This window comes from Mesoplodon mirus, assembly GCF_964341445.2.
Source record: "Mesoplodon mirus genome assembly, chromosome: 8".
Classification (NCBI taxonomy): domain Eukaryota; kingdom Metazoa; phylum Chordata; class Mammalia; order Artiodactyla; family Ziphiidae; genus Mesoplodon; species Mesoplodon mirus.
The window spans coordinates 3,034,539-3,049,938 of NC_138984.1; the positions used below are offsets into that span (position 1 = coordinate 3,034,539).

Below are 15,400 nucleotides of genomic sequence, written 5' to 3' on the forward strand. Positions count from 1 at the left end.
CTTTGCCTCATCCACAGGCCTTAGCTGCACTTGGCTTGGACAGGGGTCCTTCCCAACACCCATGCCCTTTGCCAGACGCCCACCTGGCTTGTAGCCCTCCGGCTCCAGGAGAACTCCCTGAGCCAGCCGTTCTCTGCCTGCTGGTCCCCCACCTTGGGTCCCTGCTCTCCCTCTGGTCACTGCACTCTGGTCGTGGTGATGGCCCTCCTGCTTACACCCTCACTACGCCTAGCCTTCTCTCTGGGTCCCTCTTCTGTTCTCCTTCCACCCAATCCTTTGGACAAGTTTGTCCACCCCCAAGACCCCCCAGACCTCCACCGTTCCAGCAGACCCTGGAAAGTCTGCCCTTGGCTCGAGCACCAGGCTTGGTATTGAAACTGAGCAGGACCCTGTGGGGCTCCTGGGCACGGAAGCCTTTCTGTGTCCCCCGTTTCTTGTTTGTAGGGAATAGACTCCAGTCCCCATGACCTTCCCTGAGTTCCAGAGGGCAGATTCGAACAGTTGCTAATCAGGGAAGGGAGGGGATGCAGAGACAAGGGAGGAACAGTCAAGAAACAACAGTGCAGCCTTGGGCCAGGGTCCTGGTTCCACCTCAAGGGACACACATAGTATCTTTGAGCTCCTTACAGAACTAAAACCCAACAAATGGAAGATGTTGGCATTCTTCATTCCAGAGAAGACCAACTGAGGCCAGATTAAAGGAACCAGAGAAGCTCATCAAGAGATTACTGTGAGACCAGATTAAAGGTGCACACCCTAATCTTATCAGTAACCCCACCCTTGAACTACTGCTAAAAACTCCTCACCAAATCCTCCCAGGTTGGGACACACAGTTTTTGAGGGCAGGAGCCTGCTGTGTCCCCCTCTGCCTGGCAAAGCAATAAAGCTTTTCTACTTCACCCAAAACTCTGTCTCTGAGATTCTATTTGGCACCTGTGCACAGAGGCCAAGCTTTTGGCATCATTATCCAATGCAAATGAACTTCACCAGGCCCACTGGATGTTGGCGGGGGCAGAGATGGCCACTGAAGACCAGCATCCACCTCCCGGAGAGCCACACTTATACAAAGAGCATCCCCACACTGGCCCCTGAGATTCAGGAAGCGGCCGCCTAGTGCCCTTGGGGAGTGTCAAGAGCTGGGACTTTGACTCGAAGAGACCTTCCTTACTAGCTCTGACCCTGGGCAGATACAGTGGGAATTACAACAGTTCTGCCTCTTCCTGAGTCACTGCCTACTTAAATGAGAGAGTGAATGTTCAGGGCTTAGCATGATGCCCAGCTCATAGTAAGTGCTCAGTAAATGTGAGCTATAATAATAACCTCTTTTCTTGGACTGAGGGAATTGACAACTAAGTAAGCATTCAGTAGGCAGTGAGCACCCATTGATGGTTCTGGAGGAGAAATTAATGTTGTAGATGCAACATTAATGAAATTAACGTTGTAGATGTAATATGGGGAAGGCTTGAAAAGGGACCATTTATAAAAGTATGAGCAAAATGCACCGGGAAACTTAGTAAAGGGCGAAGTGGCATCTCAGATCACTGGGGGCAAAGATGGGTTCATTAATAAACAGGACAACTGGGCAGCTCATCTGGAAGAAGACAAAATTTGCTTCATAGTTCACACCACAAACCACAATTAACTCCAGGTAGACCAGGGGTTTAGACGTTGCCACTGAAACCGTACATGAGCTCAAGAAGAAAACATGGGTGGATTCCTCTTGAATCTTGGTATAGGGAAAAGCTTTCCAACTATGACTCAGATCCAGAGGTGATAAAAGATAAGCTCTCATGTGACTACTTTAAAAAAATATTATGGGGCACCAAAAATGCTAAAAACAAGTCGAAAGACAACTAAAAAACTAGGAGAAAATATCTAACATGTATCACACACAAAGGCCTACTCTCTGTTCTGACTTATAAAGAACTCTTTAAAAAGGACCAGAAATGGTCTTGACAGAAAATGGGGAAAGACATGAACAAACAACTCAAAAAAGGATTTGAGGATGGCCGTTAAACGTAGGAAAGATGTTCAGATTCACTTGTAACTGGAGACTGCAAATTAACACTCCACTCAGACACCAGTTCTCATTCATCCAACGGGGAACATTCAACGTCTGATGACAGTCTGCTGGCGAGGCTTGGGGAAACGGACCCTCCACTGCTGGCGGGGTGCAAACCGGTGCACCCTCAGGAGAGCAATGGGGAGTGCTTAATAAAACCACGTGTGCTCTTACCGTTGACCCTGACGATACAGCTCCAACAATATGAAAATGCATCTGCACAAGGTCATTCACTTCAACACTATGTGAAATTGGAGACTACTGGGAAAACCTAAATGCCTCTTCGTAGGAAAGCGATGGAGATACTATGCATGGTGGAGTATTATCCAGCTGTAAAAATGAATGGGAACATTCTCTGTGCACTGATAAGGACTGATTTCCAGGATATACTGCTCAGTGAAAAAAGAAAACCCCAAGTGCAAAAAGAATATCTATAGTGTAGTATAAGAATATCTATAGTTTAGTATGAGTATCTATAGTATAGTATAGTATATTTATAGTATAGTATGAGAATATCTATAGTATATTATCGTACAGTATGGTATAAAGATATCTATAGTATAGTATAAGAATATCTACATTATGGTATAGTATAGCATAAGAGTATTGGTAGCATAGTGTAGTATAAGACGATCTATAGTAAAAGACTATAGTATAGTACAGTATAGTATAAGACAATCTATGGAATAGTATGGTATAGGAATTCTGTAGTACAGTAGAGTATATTAGGTTGGCCAAAAGGTTCTTTCGGTTTTTCTCTGTAAGATGGCTCTAGTAGCATTTAATTGTCTTTAACGTCATTGGAAACAATTTTGTTAGATTGTATGTGACAGCTGTCATATCAGCATGCATTTAAAAAAAGATGTCAAATTGGTGAATTTTTGTGTAGCCATTTTAATATTGAAGATGGAAGAAAAAAGCAACATTTTCGGCAAGAAAGGTAAAAATGCAACTGAAACGCACAAAAAGATTTGTGCAGTGTATGGAGAAGGTGCTGTGACTGATCGAACGTGTCAAAAGTGGTGTGCGAAGTTTCGTGCTGGAGATTTCTCACCGGACAATGCTTCACGGTCGGGTAGACCAACTGAAGTTGACAGCGATCAAATTGAAACATTAATTGAGAACAAGCAACGTTATACCACGCAGGAGATAGCCGACATACTCGAAATATCCAAATCAAGCATTGAAAATCATTTGCACCAGCTTGGTTATGTTCATTGCTTTGATGTTTGGGTTCCACATAAGTTAAGCGAAAAAAACCTTCTTGACTGTATTTCCACATGCGATTCTCTACTGAAATGTAATGAAAATGTTGTTTTTAAAACAAACTGTGATGGGCGATGAAAAGCGGATACCGTACAATAATGTGGAACGGAAAAGATCGTGGGGCAAGCGAAATGAACCACCACCAACCACACCAAAGGCCGGTCTTCATCCAAAGAAGGTGATGTTGTGTATATGGTGGGATTGGAAGGGAGTTCTCTATTAGGAGCTCCTTCTGGAAAACCAAACGATTAATTCCAACAAGTACTGCTCCCAATTAGACCAACTGAAAGCGGCACTCGACGAAAAGCATCCAGAATTAGTCAACAGAAAACATATAATCTTCCATCAGGATAATGCAAGACTGCATGTTTCTTTGATGACCAGGCAAAAGCTGTTACAGCTTGGCTGGGAAGTTCTAATTCATCCAGCATATTCACCACACATTGCACCTTCAGATTTCCATTTATTTAGGTCTTTACAAAATTCTCTTAATGGAAAAAATGTCAATTCCCTGGAAGACTGTAAAAGGCACCTGGAACAGTTCTTTGCTCAAAAAGATAAAATTTTTGGGAAGATGGAATTATGAAGTTGCCTGAAAAATGGCAGAAGGTAGTGGAACAAAAGGGTGAATACGTTGTTCAATAAAGTTCTTGGTGAAAATGAAAAATGTGGCTTTTATTTTTACTTAAAAACCGAAGGCACTTTTTGGCCAACCCAATACTTCATGTAAGAAAGAAGAGGATATAAGAAAAAAAATATGTCCACCTGCCCATTTGTACAAAGGAATACAAGAAGGAAAAACCAGAAGCTAATGAGACTGGTACCCACAGGGAGTGGGTGGGAATGGGGTGAAAAGGATGGAGAAATGCAGTGGGGGGAAATGACACTCTCGGAAGCTACCTTTGAGGACAGCTCTGACTCAGAGCCCCAGTGTGATGGGCAGTTCTCTGCATCAACCTGCCCAAGCTTTAGTTCCCAGTTACTCAATCAAACACCAGCCTAGGTGTTGCTGAGGCAGTTCTGAGATGTGGTTCACCTCTACAATTAGTTGGCTTTAAGTAGAGAGATCCTCCTGATCATGTGGGTGGGCTTCAGCCTCCAGCTGAAAGGTCTTAAGAGCAAGCTAAGAAATTCTGCCTCAAGGCTGCAGCCTTGGCTCCGCCCAAGAGTCTCCAGCCTCAGCCTGCTCTACAGATTTGAACTTGGCACACCCATGATCGTTAAGCCAGTTCCTTGAAATAAATATCATTATATATAGCTTTTCCCTACATCAAGGTTAAAGGGGGGTTCTCCCGTGTTATTTTTCTTCTTGTGCTTGGGTGGTCTCATTGGTCACATCTAAATCCCTGGTAGGAATATATGTGTATGTTTATCTTGGCTTCTGAGCATCATTCTTTAATCAAAGGAACCGGGGCTCCTTGGAAAAATGGCTGATTCCAGGGCTGGGGCAGAAAATGCACAAAATGAGCCTGGAGAATCTCATGGTGCCAGAAAGTAAGGAACTGCCCCCAAAAGGATGCGGGGTGGGGGAAGATGTCAAAAGAACACAAAAGCCAATTTGAAGGTACTGTAACTGCCAAAGCTGGGACAATTTAAGGACCCTTGTGATGGTGTTGGACCCACCCAGATAATCCATATAATCCCATCTCAGGGTCACCTGGTTAGCAACCTGAGTTCCATCTGCAACTTACCTCCCCTTCACCATGTAATGTAACATATTCCCAGGTTCCAGGGTTAGGATGTGGTTCCCAGGATTAGGATGTGGTCATCCCTAGGGGCTGTTATTCTGCTGACCACAGACCCCGGGGCTGGCTGGCCCCAGCTGATTTGCTGAGATGCTCTTGTGATGAGGACTTTTGCTTCTTCCTCCCACAATTATCTTGATTTTCTTTTTAAATAAAGAAATTTCCTAGCAACCTCACCTCCACCCCCAGCTTCTATTTTCAGCTGTATCACCACACGGCTCAGCTCGGATGATGGCAAACTCTGGGGCCCCGGTGATAATTACTCCTGTTTGCACTCTAAGCAGAGTCGGAAACCGTCTGCGGTGGCTTCGTTTCTAGTAACGTGTCACCACTGCTTCGTTCAGAACGTCACTTGCCAATTGCATTACCTCTTCTGCGAGGCCACCTGTTTGGAATCTGTCTACACAAATCACTTGCACAGAGCTGAGGGGGTGGGGAATGTTGTTCCCCAGGGACCCTCGTGGTGTCTTCTCTGCATCATAATAATGTGCACTCCTTAATTTAAACACAAATCACTCAGCGGAGGCAGAAAGCCAACTAGCCTAAAGAACAGGCTCTGCTGATTTTTAACATCCTGCCCCCTCACCCCCCTTTGATTTCTAACTCATGATTGATTTCTCAGCTCAGAAAAGGAGACCCTGAAGTCTGGGAAGAGGCCGCGGAGAAGGAGGAGGGTGAGGAGACCCCACCTGGCCGGGCCCCCGCTCAGCCTCTGCTCAGACCCTGGAGGGTTCTGCGGGTTCCATGTTAATTGCAGGGGCAGGAAGCAAGCATCCCCCTGCCCAGCTCCTGTGTGTCCTGCGCTGTGTTGTAAACTGAGGTGCAGGTCTTTGTACAGAGGACATCGGAGCCCAGGCTGGAAACCCGCAGACACTCTGCGGACCCTGCTTGCCTGGCAGGGTCGGCCGCCCACCTGTGACCTAGGCATCTGGAGGGTATTTCTCTTTGCCTTTACTCGCCCACTGGAGCCCTCAGATGCTCCCGGGCCCTGAACGCTGAAGCAGAGACACAACCTGGGATAGCGACTGCAGACACACCAAGTTCTGATCTTTGCTCCAGAAGACGGAGGGGACCGGGCCTGGGCGGGGAGAGACGCCGACCCCGCTGAGCAGCCGAGGGGCCAGGGATGAGCCCTGTGGGGCAGGAAGAAGGACGTCTTGGCAGAAGGACTGCGTCAGGAAGGGGAAGGGGCTCAGCTCGAGCTGCGCCGCCCATGGTTCCAGGGAGCTTCGAGCCCCGAGCAGGCAGGAACGACAACCCTGGCCGGACCGCGGGGATGGAGGGAAGCTGCGGGTACAGCCCTGCACTCGGGGGCTCCTGTCACAGGGACTCGGCCCGGCCGCTGGACCTTTGCTCCCGGCTCCCGGCCTCCCAGACCAGACAAGGGCCAAACGGAACCCTCTGCCCGCCGCCTGCCACGCTGGCGCCCGCCACCCACCGTGACCCCAGGTCGCCGCGCTCGGGCCTCCTCCACCCCACCGTCCACGCCCACCTGGCAGGGGCGCCCTCCTTCGCCCTCACCCTGGACCCGGCCCGCGGCGCATCCACACCCTGGACTTCGGTGAAGAACCGCAACCGTGGCCTTGAGGGAAACCCTCTCACCGGGCCCGCGGCCCCGACCCCGACGCGCCCCACACGCCGGAGACGCGGACTCACCCGATGGTCTTGCCCCAGTCGCACCACAGCGGCCTCCCGACGGCCTCCATGTCCACCTGGAACTGGGCGAGGCAAAGCTCGTGGAGGAGGGTGCTGAAGGTGGCGTCCTGGCAGGCGGTGGCCGTGAAGAGGTGGCTCACTGCAATGACAGCCCCCAGACGACTGTCAGCCTCCGGCCTCGCCGGGCCCGCCTGCCCCCGCTGCGGGTCAGGGACTCTTCTGTCCACAGCCCACATCCATCGGGGCTCCTAGCCCAGGGCCCGCCGGGGAGCCCCGTCTGACTCTGAGGCCACCAGGACGCCCTGGGGTCCCTGTGATCCCAGGAGGGGGCGTCTAGGCTCCCACTGGATCATTTCTTCATCAGTTGTTTCGGGGCCCAGCAAAGGCCCTGCCTGCTAATAGCGGGTCTGATGACAATGTCTCCCTGGGCGACAGCGACAGAATGGGGACCGCACTTCCTCTTGTCCGGGGCACAGGGTCTCACTCTCACATACTGTTTCATCCTCACACCACTCCCGACATGGTTCCCAAGGCCTGCCCCTCACAGACATGGAAACTGCGGCCGCGAGAACAGCTTGCTGGGACCGGACCGTGGTTCATCACCCGCGAGGCCACCAGGCCTCTGCCGGGGAGTGAGGAGGAGGAATCAGCCCGCCCCAGGGAGGGCCAGCGGCACAGGGTCCTGCAGACCGCCGCCCACCGCTCTTCCTCCGGCACCTGTGGGCTGGGCTGTAGCACCCAGCACCAAGCTCACATCCTCTGTGTCTGGATGTTCACCAGTTAGAAACCTCAAGCAGACAAATTGTCACGTGAAATGTTTCTACCCTCCTGCCTTGATGAAGGTACAGTCAGAAATTACAAATGGTCAAGCAGTGCCCTGCACAAAGCAAAATTCGCTCATTTCCCCCAAGCCTAAGACTGGCTCCCGTGGATGCCAGGCAGGTGAGGAAGCTTCTCCACTGGGTCCTCCCCCCGCCAGGCCTCCTCCCCCTCCCCTCTTCAGGCTGAACGTCCACTGTCCACCTTCTTGCCGCTCTTTGGGGTGGGGTCGGGGCACCCACCCTCCCCCCAGGCCCTGCTGCATCCTCTGCCTGCAAGCACCCACCCGCCCCGCCCCACCGGCTGGCCCTTCCAAATCCCTGGGGGGAGGGGCTGCACTGGGAATTCTCAGACTCAGGGACATGGGTGGACGGCAAGCTGCCACTTGAGGCGCTCAGGCCTGGTAGGGGTGTGCGCTCAGGTGGGAGCCCCTGGCCCCTCGGACTCCTCCCCCTCTGCCTCTGTCTTCCCAGAGTAAAATGCGGAGGAGCTGGTACTCCAGTCCCTACAATATTCGGGCGCTGCTCAGAGTTCTTTACAACTACCCTGAGGTGGGGTCCCATGGTGATCATCGACTTACAGCTGGGAACTGGGGATGCGGGGCTCAGAAGCAGCCCCGAGGTCCGAGCACTGGAAGGGGTGTAGACTAGACTGAACTAGCCCTGCCCCCTTCGGGGCCTGCGCCCAGCCAACTCCCAGACCTCGAGGCTCGGGACCAGGCCGGAAGCAGGAAGTGGGGCAGGCGGCCTGACCTGTCCTCTGCTGCAGATCTGGGGAGGGGGTAGGTGAGGAAGGGGGGGCGTGGCCAGAGAGGTGGTGACGGCAGGGGGCTGGGAAGAGCCATTCTAGTGTGCGACCCTGGGGGCTCAAGAGTTACTGCGTGGGGGGACAAGGGGGGGGATGGGTAGGTAGGCGGGTGGGTGGATGGCTGAGCGGCTGGGCAGGTGGACAGTAGGGTAGATGAAGGAGTTCACACACCATAGACGGGGCTCTGACCAGCCCATGGTGGGTGCGCAGAACGGAGAGCCGAACGGGAAGCTGAAGGAACGGGAAGCTGAAGGCCCGGCCGGGGCAGAGGGGAGGACGGGCTCTCAGAGGAAGCCTGTGGACTTGGGAGAGGAGCAGGTGGACAGTGGTGCTGGTTACAGGTAACAGCTGACGGGCTGCCTTAAACAGAAGTGAAGGGAAGGCTGCCCCTGGGGCCGGGAGGGCAGGCCGGGCACAGGGGCCCCTCGCAGGCAGGAAGAGCATGCTCCGTCCCTGCCCCGCCGAGAGTCTGAGGCCAGGGAGCTGGCGGGGGGCCCCGGAGCCTCTGCAGGGCTCTCACCTCCTGCCAGAGCCTGTGCGCCTGGAAGCCGGGCCAAAGTGCGCAAGAGCCATCCCCTCCCAGCACCGCTGGTTCTCAGCACGGCGGGGACTGGTGGCCAGTGACAAGCACGCCGTGTCCCGGCAGGGTCGGAGACTTGGGGTTGGGGAGGGCTGTGGTCGGAGGGAGCCACGACGAGGCCTCTCTGCTCTCCCGGGGGACGCGATGGCGGGGGCTCCACACGCCTCTCCAGGATCCCCGTGATGAGCCCGCGCCCCTGGATGCCACGTCCCCCGACATGTGACGGGGTGGGAGGCTAACGAGCCCATTTACCTAATTGAAGTGACAGACTCCAGGCTGGACACATCTCGGCAGGGGTACCAAGCTAACAAAGTGACATTTCATAGCAGTAAAAGTACAACTCTGTGATTAATTACAAATAAAACCACAAACACAGGGAACCCGCGGCACATGGAAGTGGAGGTGAGGCCAGCGGCAGAAGCTGGAAGCAGCCTCGGGCTGCACCTGCCTGCACGCTGAGGTGTCTGCTTCTGCACCCGCCGCCTGGAGGGTCCCACTGTCCCCCAGGCCTGGACAGGGAGGCCGGGTGCCTGGAAGCCGGTCAGATGGGGAGGACCCCCGGGGGTTTTAGCTCGAGAAGTCAGGAGTAATGGTGGGGAACGGGGAAGATGAAAGGCTGGCAAGAGGGAAAGCCCTTCGGAGGAGCCCCCAGGAGAGGACCGGGGGGCGGGCGGCGCAGGGCTGACCCGCCCTCGACACCCTGGGAAGGGGCGCCCGGCTGGGTGTGAAGCAATGAGGCTCCCGGGGCCCTCAGGGGTCCGGGGAGGGAGACGCGGGGAGCCTCTGAAAGCCCCTGAGTTCGCGCCGCCTCCCAACAGCCCAGGTGTGGCCCCCTCAGGGTCCACACGGCACGGCACGTGCACCCGAGGGCCAGCCGTGGGGAAGGGGCTGCTCCCCACCGCTGCCCTGTCAGGACACCCCGAGGAAGCCCACCTGCACGGACAGGAAGCGCCAGGGGTCGCAGGTAGCTCAGGAAGGCTTAGACACAGACTCGGGGAGGAGCTGCAGCCCCATTCTGAAGCTCGGTCGCCCCTCCGTGTGTCCCCCGCCCCTCACTGCTCGTGGCATCCGCTCTGCGCTCCCCACCTGGATCGCCCTTCCGGGCAAAGCTCAGGCTCAAATGTCGCCCGTCCTCCTCCCTAAGGTCCCAGCACCCCACCCCACCCCCGCCTCTGCATCTAGTGCCTTGTTTAGGGCGGGCGGACGGTTCTTTCTTGTTTCAGAACCGCTTTGCTATCCTCTCCTCCTGACTCACGCGGATGTCCTCCCTGGTACCCAGCGGCTCTGCATGTTAATATTTGTCAGGTGAACCAGATGGTGAGGCCCAGTTTATCAGAGGACATTCTGCGTGGGAGTGAAGCATGGTGCCTCGGACTGTCCCCAGGAGGGTCAGGAAGCGCGGCGGGCTCCCCTCCTGCTCTGGAAGGGCTGGTTTACGGCGAACGAAGATGAACGCGCATCTCAGGGCGCTGGGTGCTCGCGACAGAAAGCCATGGGCTGATGTGAGCGCTGGAGGGGTCTGATCTAAGGGTGCTGGGTGGTTCCCGAGTCCCTGGAAGGTCAGGGAAGCAGGGGCCCACAAGCCCCGGAGTTAGTGCGGGGGGTTGGGGGGGGGCCAGAGGCCGAGGGCCTGGTTGGAATGGGCTCCGAGGGCCGTGTCCTCAGGCCACAGTCCCCCCCGTGAGGGGGTCCCTCCCCGACGCTCGGGTCGGCCTCGTCCTGCTGCCCCCGCTCTGGGCTGCACACAGCCAGCAGCCACCTGCCCCCGCCCCGGCCGGCTCAGGCCCTGAGCGGCCACCTGCCCTCCGGCCTCAGTGGTCACACTCTAGCCCACACTGCCCGTGCACCGCCCTGCCCTGGGCTGGCTGCAGCGCCTGCCCTGTGGCCTTGACCCGGCCTGGCTCTGGGCTGGTCCCTGGGCGGCAGCTCCCACCCCTCTGTGAGCCACAGTCTGTCTCCCGAGGGCGGGACCTGTGCTCCTCGGAAACAGACGCCCCTACCCCGCTGCCCTTGCTCTCCTGCCCTGGGGGAGCCCAGAGCCTGGCTGTTCTCTTTGCTGTCGTTCCTACAACTGGGATGAGGCTGGGCAAGCTGTTTGCGTGAATCTGGAAACCAGTTTCATTTTTAAGTAGAGGAGAATGACACTTAGATTAAAAAAAAATAAAAGAGCCTGATGTGGTTTCTTTCATTGGGAAGAGAGGAAATCGTTATGGTTTTAACACTGAATAAAATTGCCCAAAGTTTTAAAACCAGCTGTTTGGGGCCAGATGGGTTCCAATCCTGGGTGGCTGCAAATTTAATCATTCATAACTCATGTCTTTAAAAGGCCGAGTGCAAGGCTGCCAGGCAGACAGCAGCGAGTCAAGGCAGGACCTTCCCTGGCATCTGCATCATTCAGTTCAGTGAGCCTGGGGGCGCCTAGAGAAACAGCTGGAAAATGTCCCTGACGGGAGGAGAAATGGCAGTGAGATCCCTACGGCCATGTGCCTGGGGCCAGAAAGATGGGGCGCAGGTCCCCCCACGGGGGACCTTGGGGCTCTGGGGCATTTGGGTTCTCTAACGAGAGATGAGGGCTCAGAAGTGAGGACCTGGTAGGTCTCGCTTCATGCCTGTGCCCTTGGCCTGTGGCCGCACGTCTGCAGGACGGGCCCACCTCACGTTTGCAGAGACGGAGCCGCAGACTCACACGGTCCTCCCAGGGCTGGGGCGACCGGTGGGAGGTGAGCCGAGGGAAGGGCACCTGCTGGGGGGCCTGCTCGTCAGAGTGACTGGCTGGGGGCTGAATTCAGAGCCCGTGAGCCTCCAGGGCCCCCAGCACACTGCCCACCCCCACCCCCAGGCCAGGCCCAGAGGAGGCCTCGCCACCTCTCGGCCACAGTTTCTTTCTCTGTGAAATGGGAACATCCCCCACCAGGTGGGCAAACAGGCCTGGCTTCCAGAAGATGTGTTCACAGAACCAACCCCACCTCAAGATGAGTGGCCCTCCCTGTGGATTTGCAAACTGAGTGGCCCTTAGCGACTCACAGGAAGTGCCAGCCTGACCCCAGGGCCCAGCAGGGGTGATGGGAGGGGGCAGGAGGGGGAGGGGACAAAGGCATGGGACACTTCTGGAGATGACGGATATACATGCTTACGGTCTTGGGTCCACGTGGGTGTACACCTGTGCCAAAACCTTCCAAATGAGACACTTTAAACATATTCAGTTTATTCTACGTCAGTTATACCTCAATAAAAACAATAAATCTGAAGGGAATGTCAAGAGGGGGTTATCTCTGAGTGGTGTAATTACAGATGATCTTTATTTTCTGCTTTATGCTTTTCTACATTTTCCACAGGTTAAAAGTATAAATTCTAAAATATTCTCTCTGTATTCTGTCCAGACCTTTTCCTAATAGCTATCGGAAAAATCCTTGCTGGGCATGTTCTTGTTGAATCACTTTTTGCTCACCCAGCTAGGGCCAGCAGGGTGAAAACCACCCACTTCCAGGACTCTCCTGGGTACAGCCACTTGGGAGCCAAATGCCCAGGCAGCTACATGCCTGGCCTGTCACTGAATGCCCCAGAAGATGATGTAAACAGAACTTGGTTTGAACATGTTACCTTCAGCCTTTCTCAGTCTACTCTGGGAAAGAAAACAAAAACGCAAACGACAAAATGAAAAAACAGGAACTCTGTGTGTCCAGTAAAAACTCCTACTCAACCCTCAGGGCCCAGTGAACCATCACCTCCTCTGCCCTGCTCAGCACAGAGCCCTCTCTGACCATGCATCAGGCCGTCTTCTAACCCTTGGTTAGCCACCGCGGGGCCGCGGAGACTGCATCTCCTGCACACCCAGCACCGGCCCTCAGCAGGCTTCTGGCTGACGGCACGCTCACTGAAGGAGCAGGTGCGCTGGGGCACACTGCGCTCCTGGCCAGGGACAGCTCTCTTAACTTGCCCGGTCTGTTCTGGCTTCTAGAAAGCGCAGAGTGGTTTGGGCCTCAACCCATCCTCAGCCAGCAACTTGTGAGATGCTTCTCTCTCCTCCCTGCTTAAATACTCTGTTGATTTCATCCCCTCTGGAGGGTTTTGGGGACTGCGTAATGTGATACCAGGTCATATTTTGGTGCCTTAAGGTGCCTGTGTGTCTATCAAGAGCCACTGTCTGTATTCTCTTTGGAAGAAAGTTGGTATAAATGGAGAGAATGCAGATCAGGCTCTAGATCGGTTACACATCAACTGCAAAAGGCCTGCTACTTCCCCTCCCACTGCCGCATGCTGGGAAAGCACCAGGGAAGGTGGTGACAGCTGCAGCTCACGTGGCCAGCTCCTGTCCCTAAGCCCTCTACGGGCATTAGCTTATTTAATCCTTGCAAGTAACCAACAGGGCAGGTATTATTCTCCCATTTTACACATGGGGACAGAGGGCCCCGAGAGGCTAGGGAACCTGCTCAGAGCCACACAGCCCAGCAGTGGTGGAGCTGGGGTGCAACCCCTGGCATGCTCATCTCAGACCACGTGGGAGAGATGGGGAGGGTGGCCACCTCGACGCCAGAGACCCTGAAAGCATCCCCAAAGGCTATAGATGGTCGATGTCCACTGAGGCTTTGAGAGCCTCAAACCAAGTCACCTCTGCAGGTTGGCTTCCCCAGGGCCACCTCTCCATGAGCGGCCTGGAGGGGTCTCATTGGAGAGGTGGGAGTCCCATGAGATGGATGCCTGGCCGCGTGCAGGTGCCCCGAAGAACACGAGGTCAAGCCAAGAGCCAACGGCCGAGCTGCCTCTCCTCCCGGCACCAGGTCCTCCTGGTCCCAGGGGCCCAGCACTTTCTATCCGAGCAGGTACAGCCGACTCAAGCTCATTGCTCCCACTAAAATCACTGTGTCCTTAAGGAACACGTGGTGTCCTCAGAGGAAAGCAAAAGGATTTTCACGATTTTAGAAACTAATTTCAACGTCTCACTTGTTAAGGGAGTCTATCTTTGCATGATTTTCTGACATGCAGATGAATCGCCGCACAGCGACTGGAGAAGCGCATCCCAGCGAGCTCACCGACAGGGGCTGGGCCAAGAGAGCCTGGAGACAACCTCCCCAGAGGATGGAGAGCCTGGGCCCAAGGGAGGAGCTCCCCAGCCCATCCGAGTGCCCATTCCTGCCGCCGGCGAGTCAGGTTCTCCTGAACTGGCACCATCGGTCACTACGCTCCATCATTGGCGGGCCGGAGGGCCCCTGTGCCAGCCCCTGAGTGGGTGCCATGGTCCCTCCAGCATTCCCCACGTGGCCCCTGGGTGTCTCCCCGCTGCCAGGCTCCGTCACACTGAACTTCCTCTAGAGCGAAAGCTCCTCGGCTTCCCCTGAGCTCTTCCTCTCCTGTCTCTGTTCCATCTAATGCCCTCTCTCTGCAGGAGGTCAGCTGGTCCAGCTCGCCCCCTGTCCCAGGATGCTCTCCATGCCTGGCAAGAGAAATTCCCGCCCTTGCCACCCTCTGAGCAGCCAGTCAAGGGCTGAGAGAGAGGAGGAAGAGTTCCCTCCTCCCGGCCCAGGGGCCCTTCCACTTCCCCCTCAAGCAGCAACTTGCTCCAACGAAGCCCTCACCTAGAAGATTCTCCTGACTGTCACCTGATTTTGATCCTTGTGGTCAGCCTGCAGACCCCCCCATCCCCTTGCTCTGTCCTTGAAGTGCCTGCTCTGTGCTGGATGTGGGAGGGCCTGTCAATGTGTCCCCTGAATCCATGAGAAAATAGGATGCTAAATCAGATCAAACACCTAAGTGATGCAGAATAACATCCAAAAGGTGGGCAGTGGAGTCAGACAAATGTAAGACCAAAAAATAATAAAGCACAGTATCATCCCTGACAAAGTTAAATTCCACCTGGAAAGAAATAAAGGGCATCCCACACCCATCAGGACAGCTACCATCAAAAAACCAGGAAAGAACAAGTGCTGGTGAAGATGTGGAGAAATCGGAACCCTGTGCACTGTTGGTGGGAATGTAAAATGGTGCAGTTACTGTGGGAAACAGTATAGCAGTTCCTCAAAATAGTAAACATAGAACTACCGTATGATCCAGCAAGTCCACTTCTGGGTATTTACTCAAGAAAATTGAAAACAGGGTCTCTAAGGGATACTTGCAGCGTTATGCACAAAAGCCAAAAGGTGGACGCAACCCAGGTGTCCTCGAGAGATGAATGGAGAAACAAAGCGTGGTCGATACATAGGAGGGAACATTGTTCAGCCTTAAAAAAGAAGGAAATTGTGACATGCCATAGCATTCATGCCATAGCATGAATGAGCCTTGAAGACATTATGCTAAGGGAAATAAGCCAGTCACCAAAAGACAAATACGATATGATTCTAATTCATGTGAGGTACTTATAGCAGTCAGAATCAGAGACAGAAAGTAGAAAGGTGGTTGCCAGGGGCTGGGGAAGGGGATGGGGAGTTAGTACTTCACGGGTAGAGTAACATTTGGGGAAGATGTAAAAGT

General features: G+C 54.3%; 1 protein-coding gene across 1 annotated transcript in view; it reads right to left on the reverse strand.

The window, feature by feature from the left end:
- RAMP1 (receptor activity modifying protein 1) overlaps window positions 1-15,400 on the reverse strand; it is a 51,021-nt gene that overhangs the window by 27,730 nt on the left and 7,891 nt on the right. Inside the window, exon 2 of the mRNA XM_082630502.1 lies at window positions 6,730-6,868. Within this exon, the coding sequence (XP_082486628.1) occupies window positions 6,730-6,868 (139 nt within the window). The remainder of the gene's footprint in view (window positions 1-6,729; window positions 6,869-15,400) is intronic.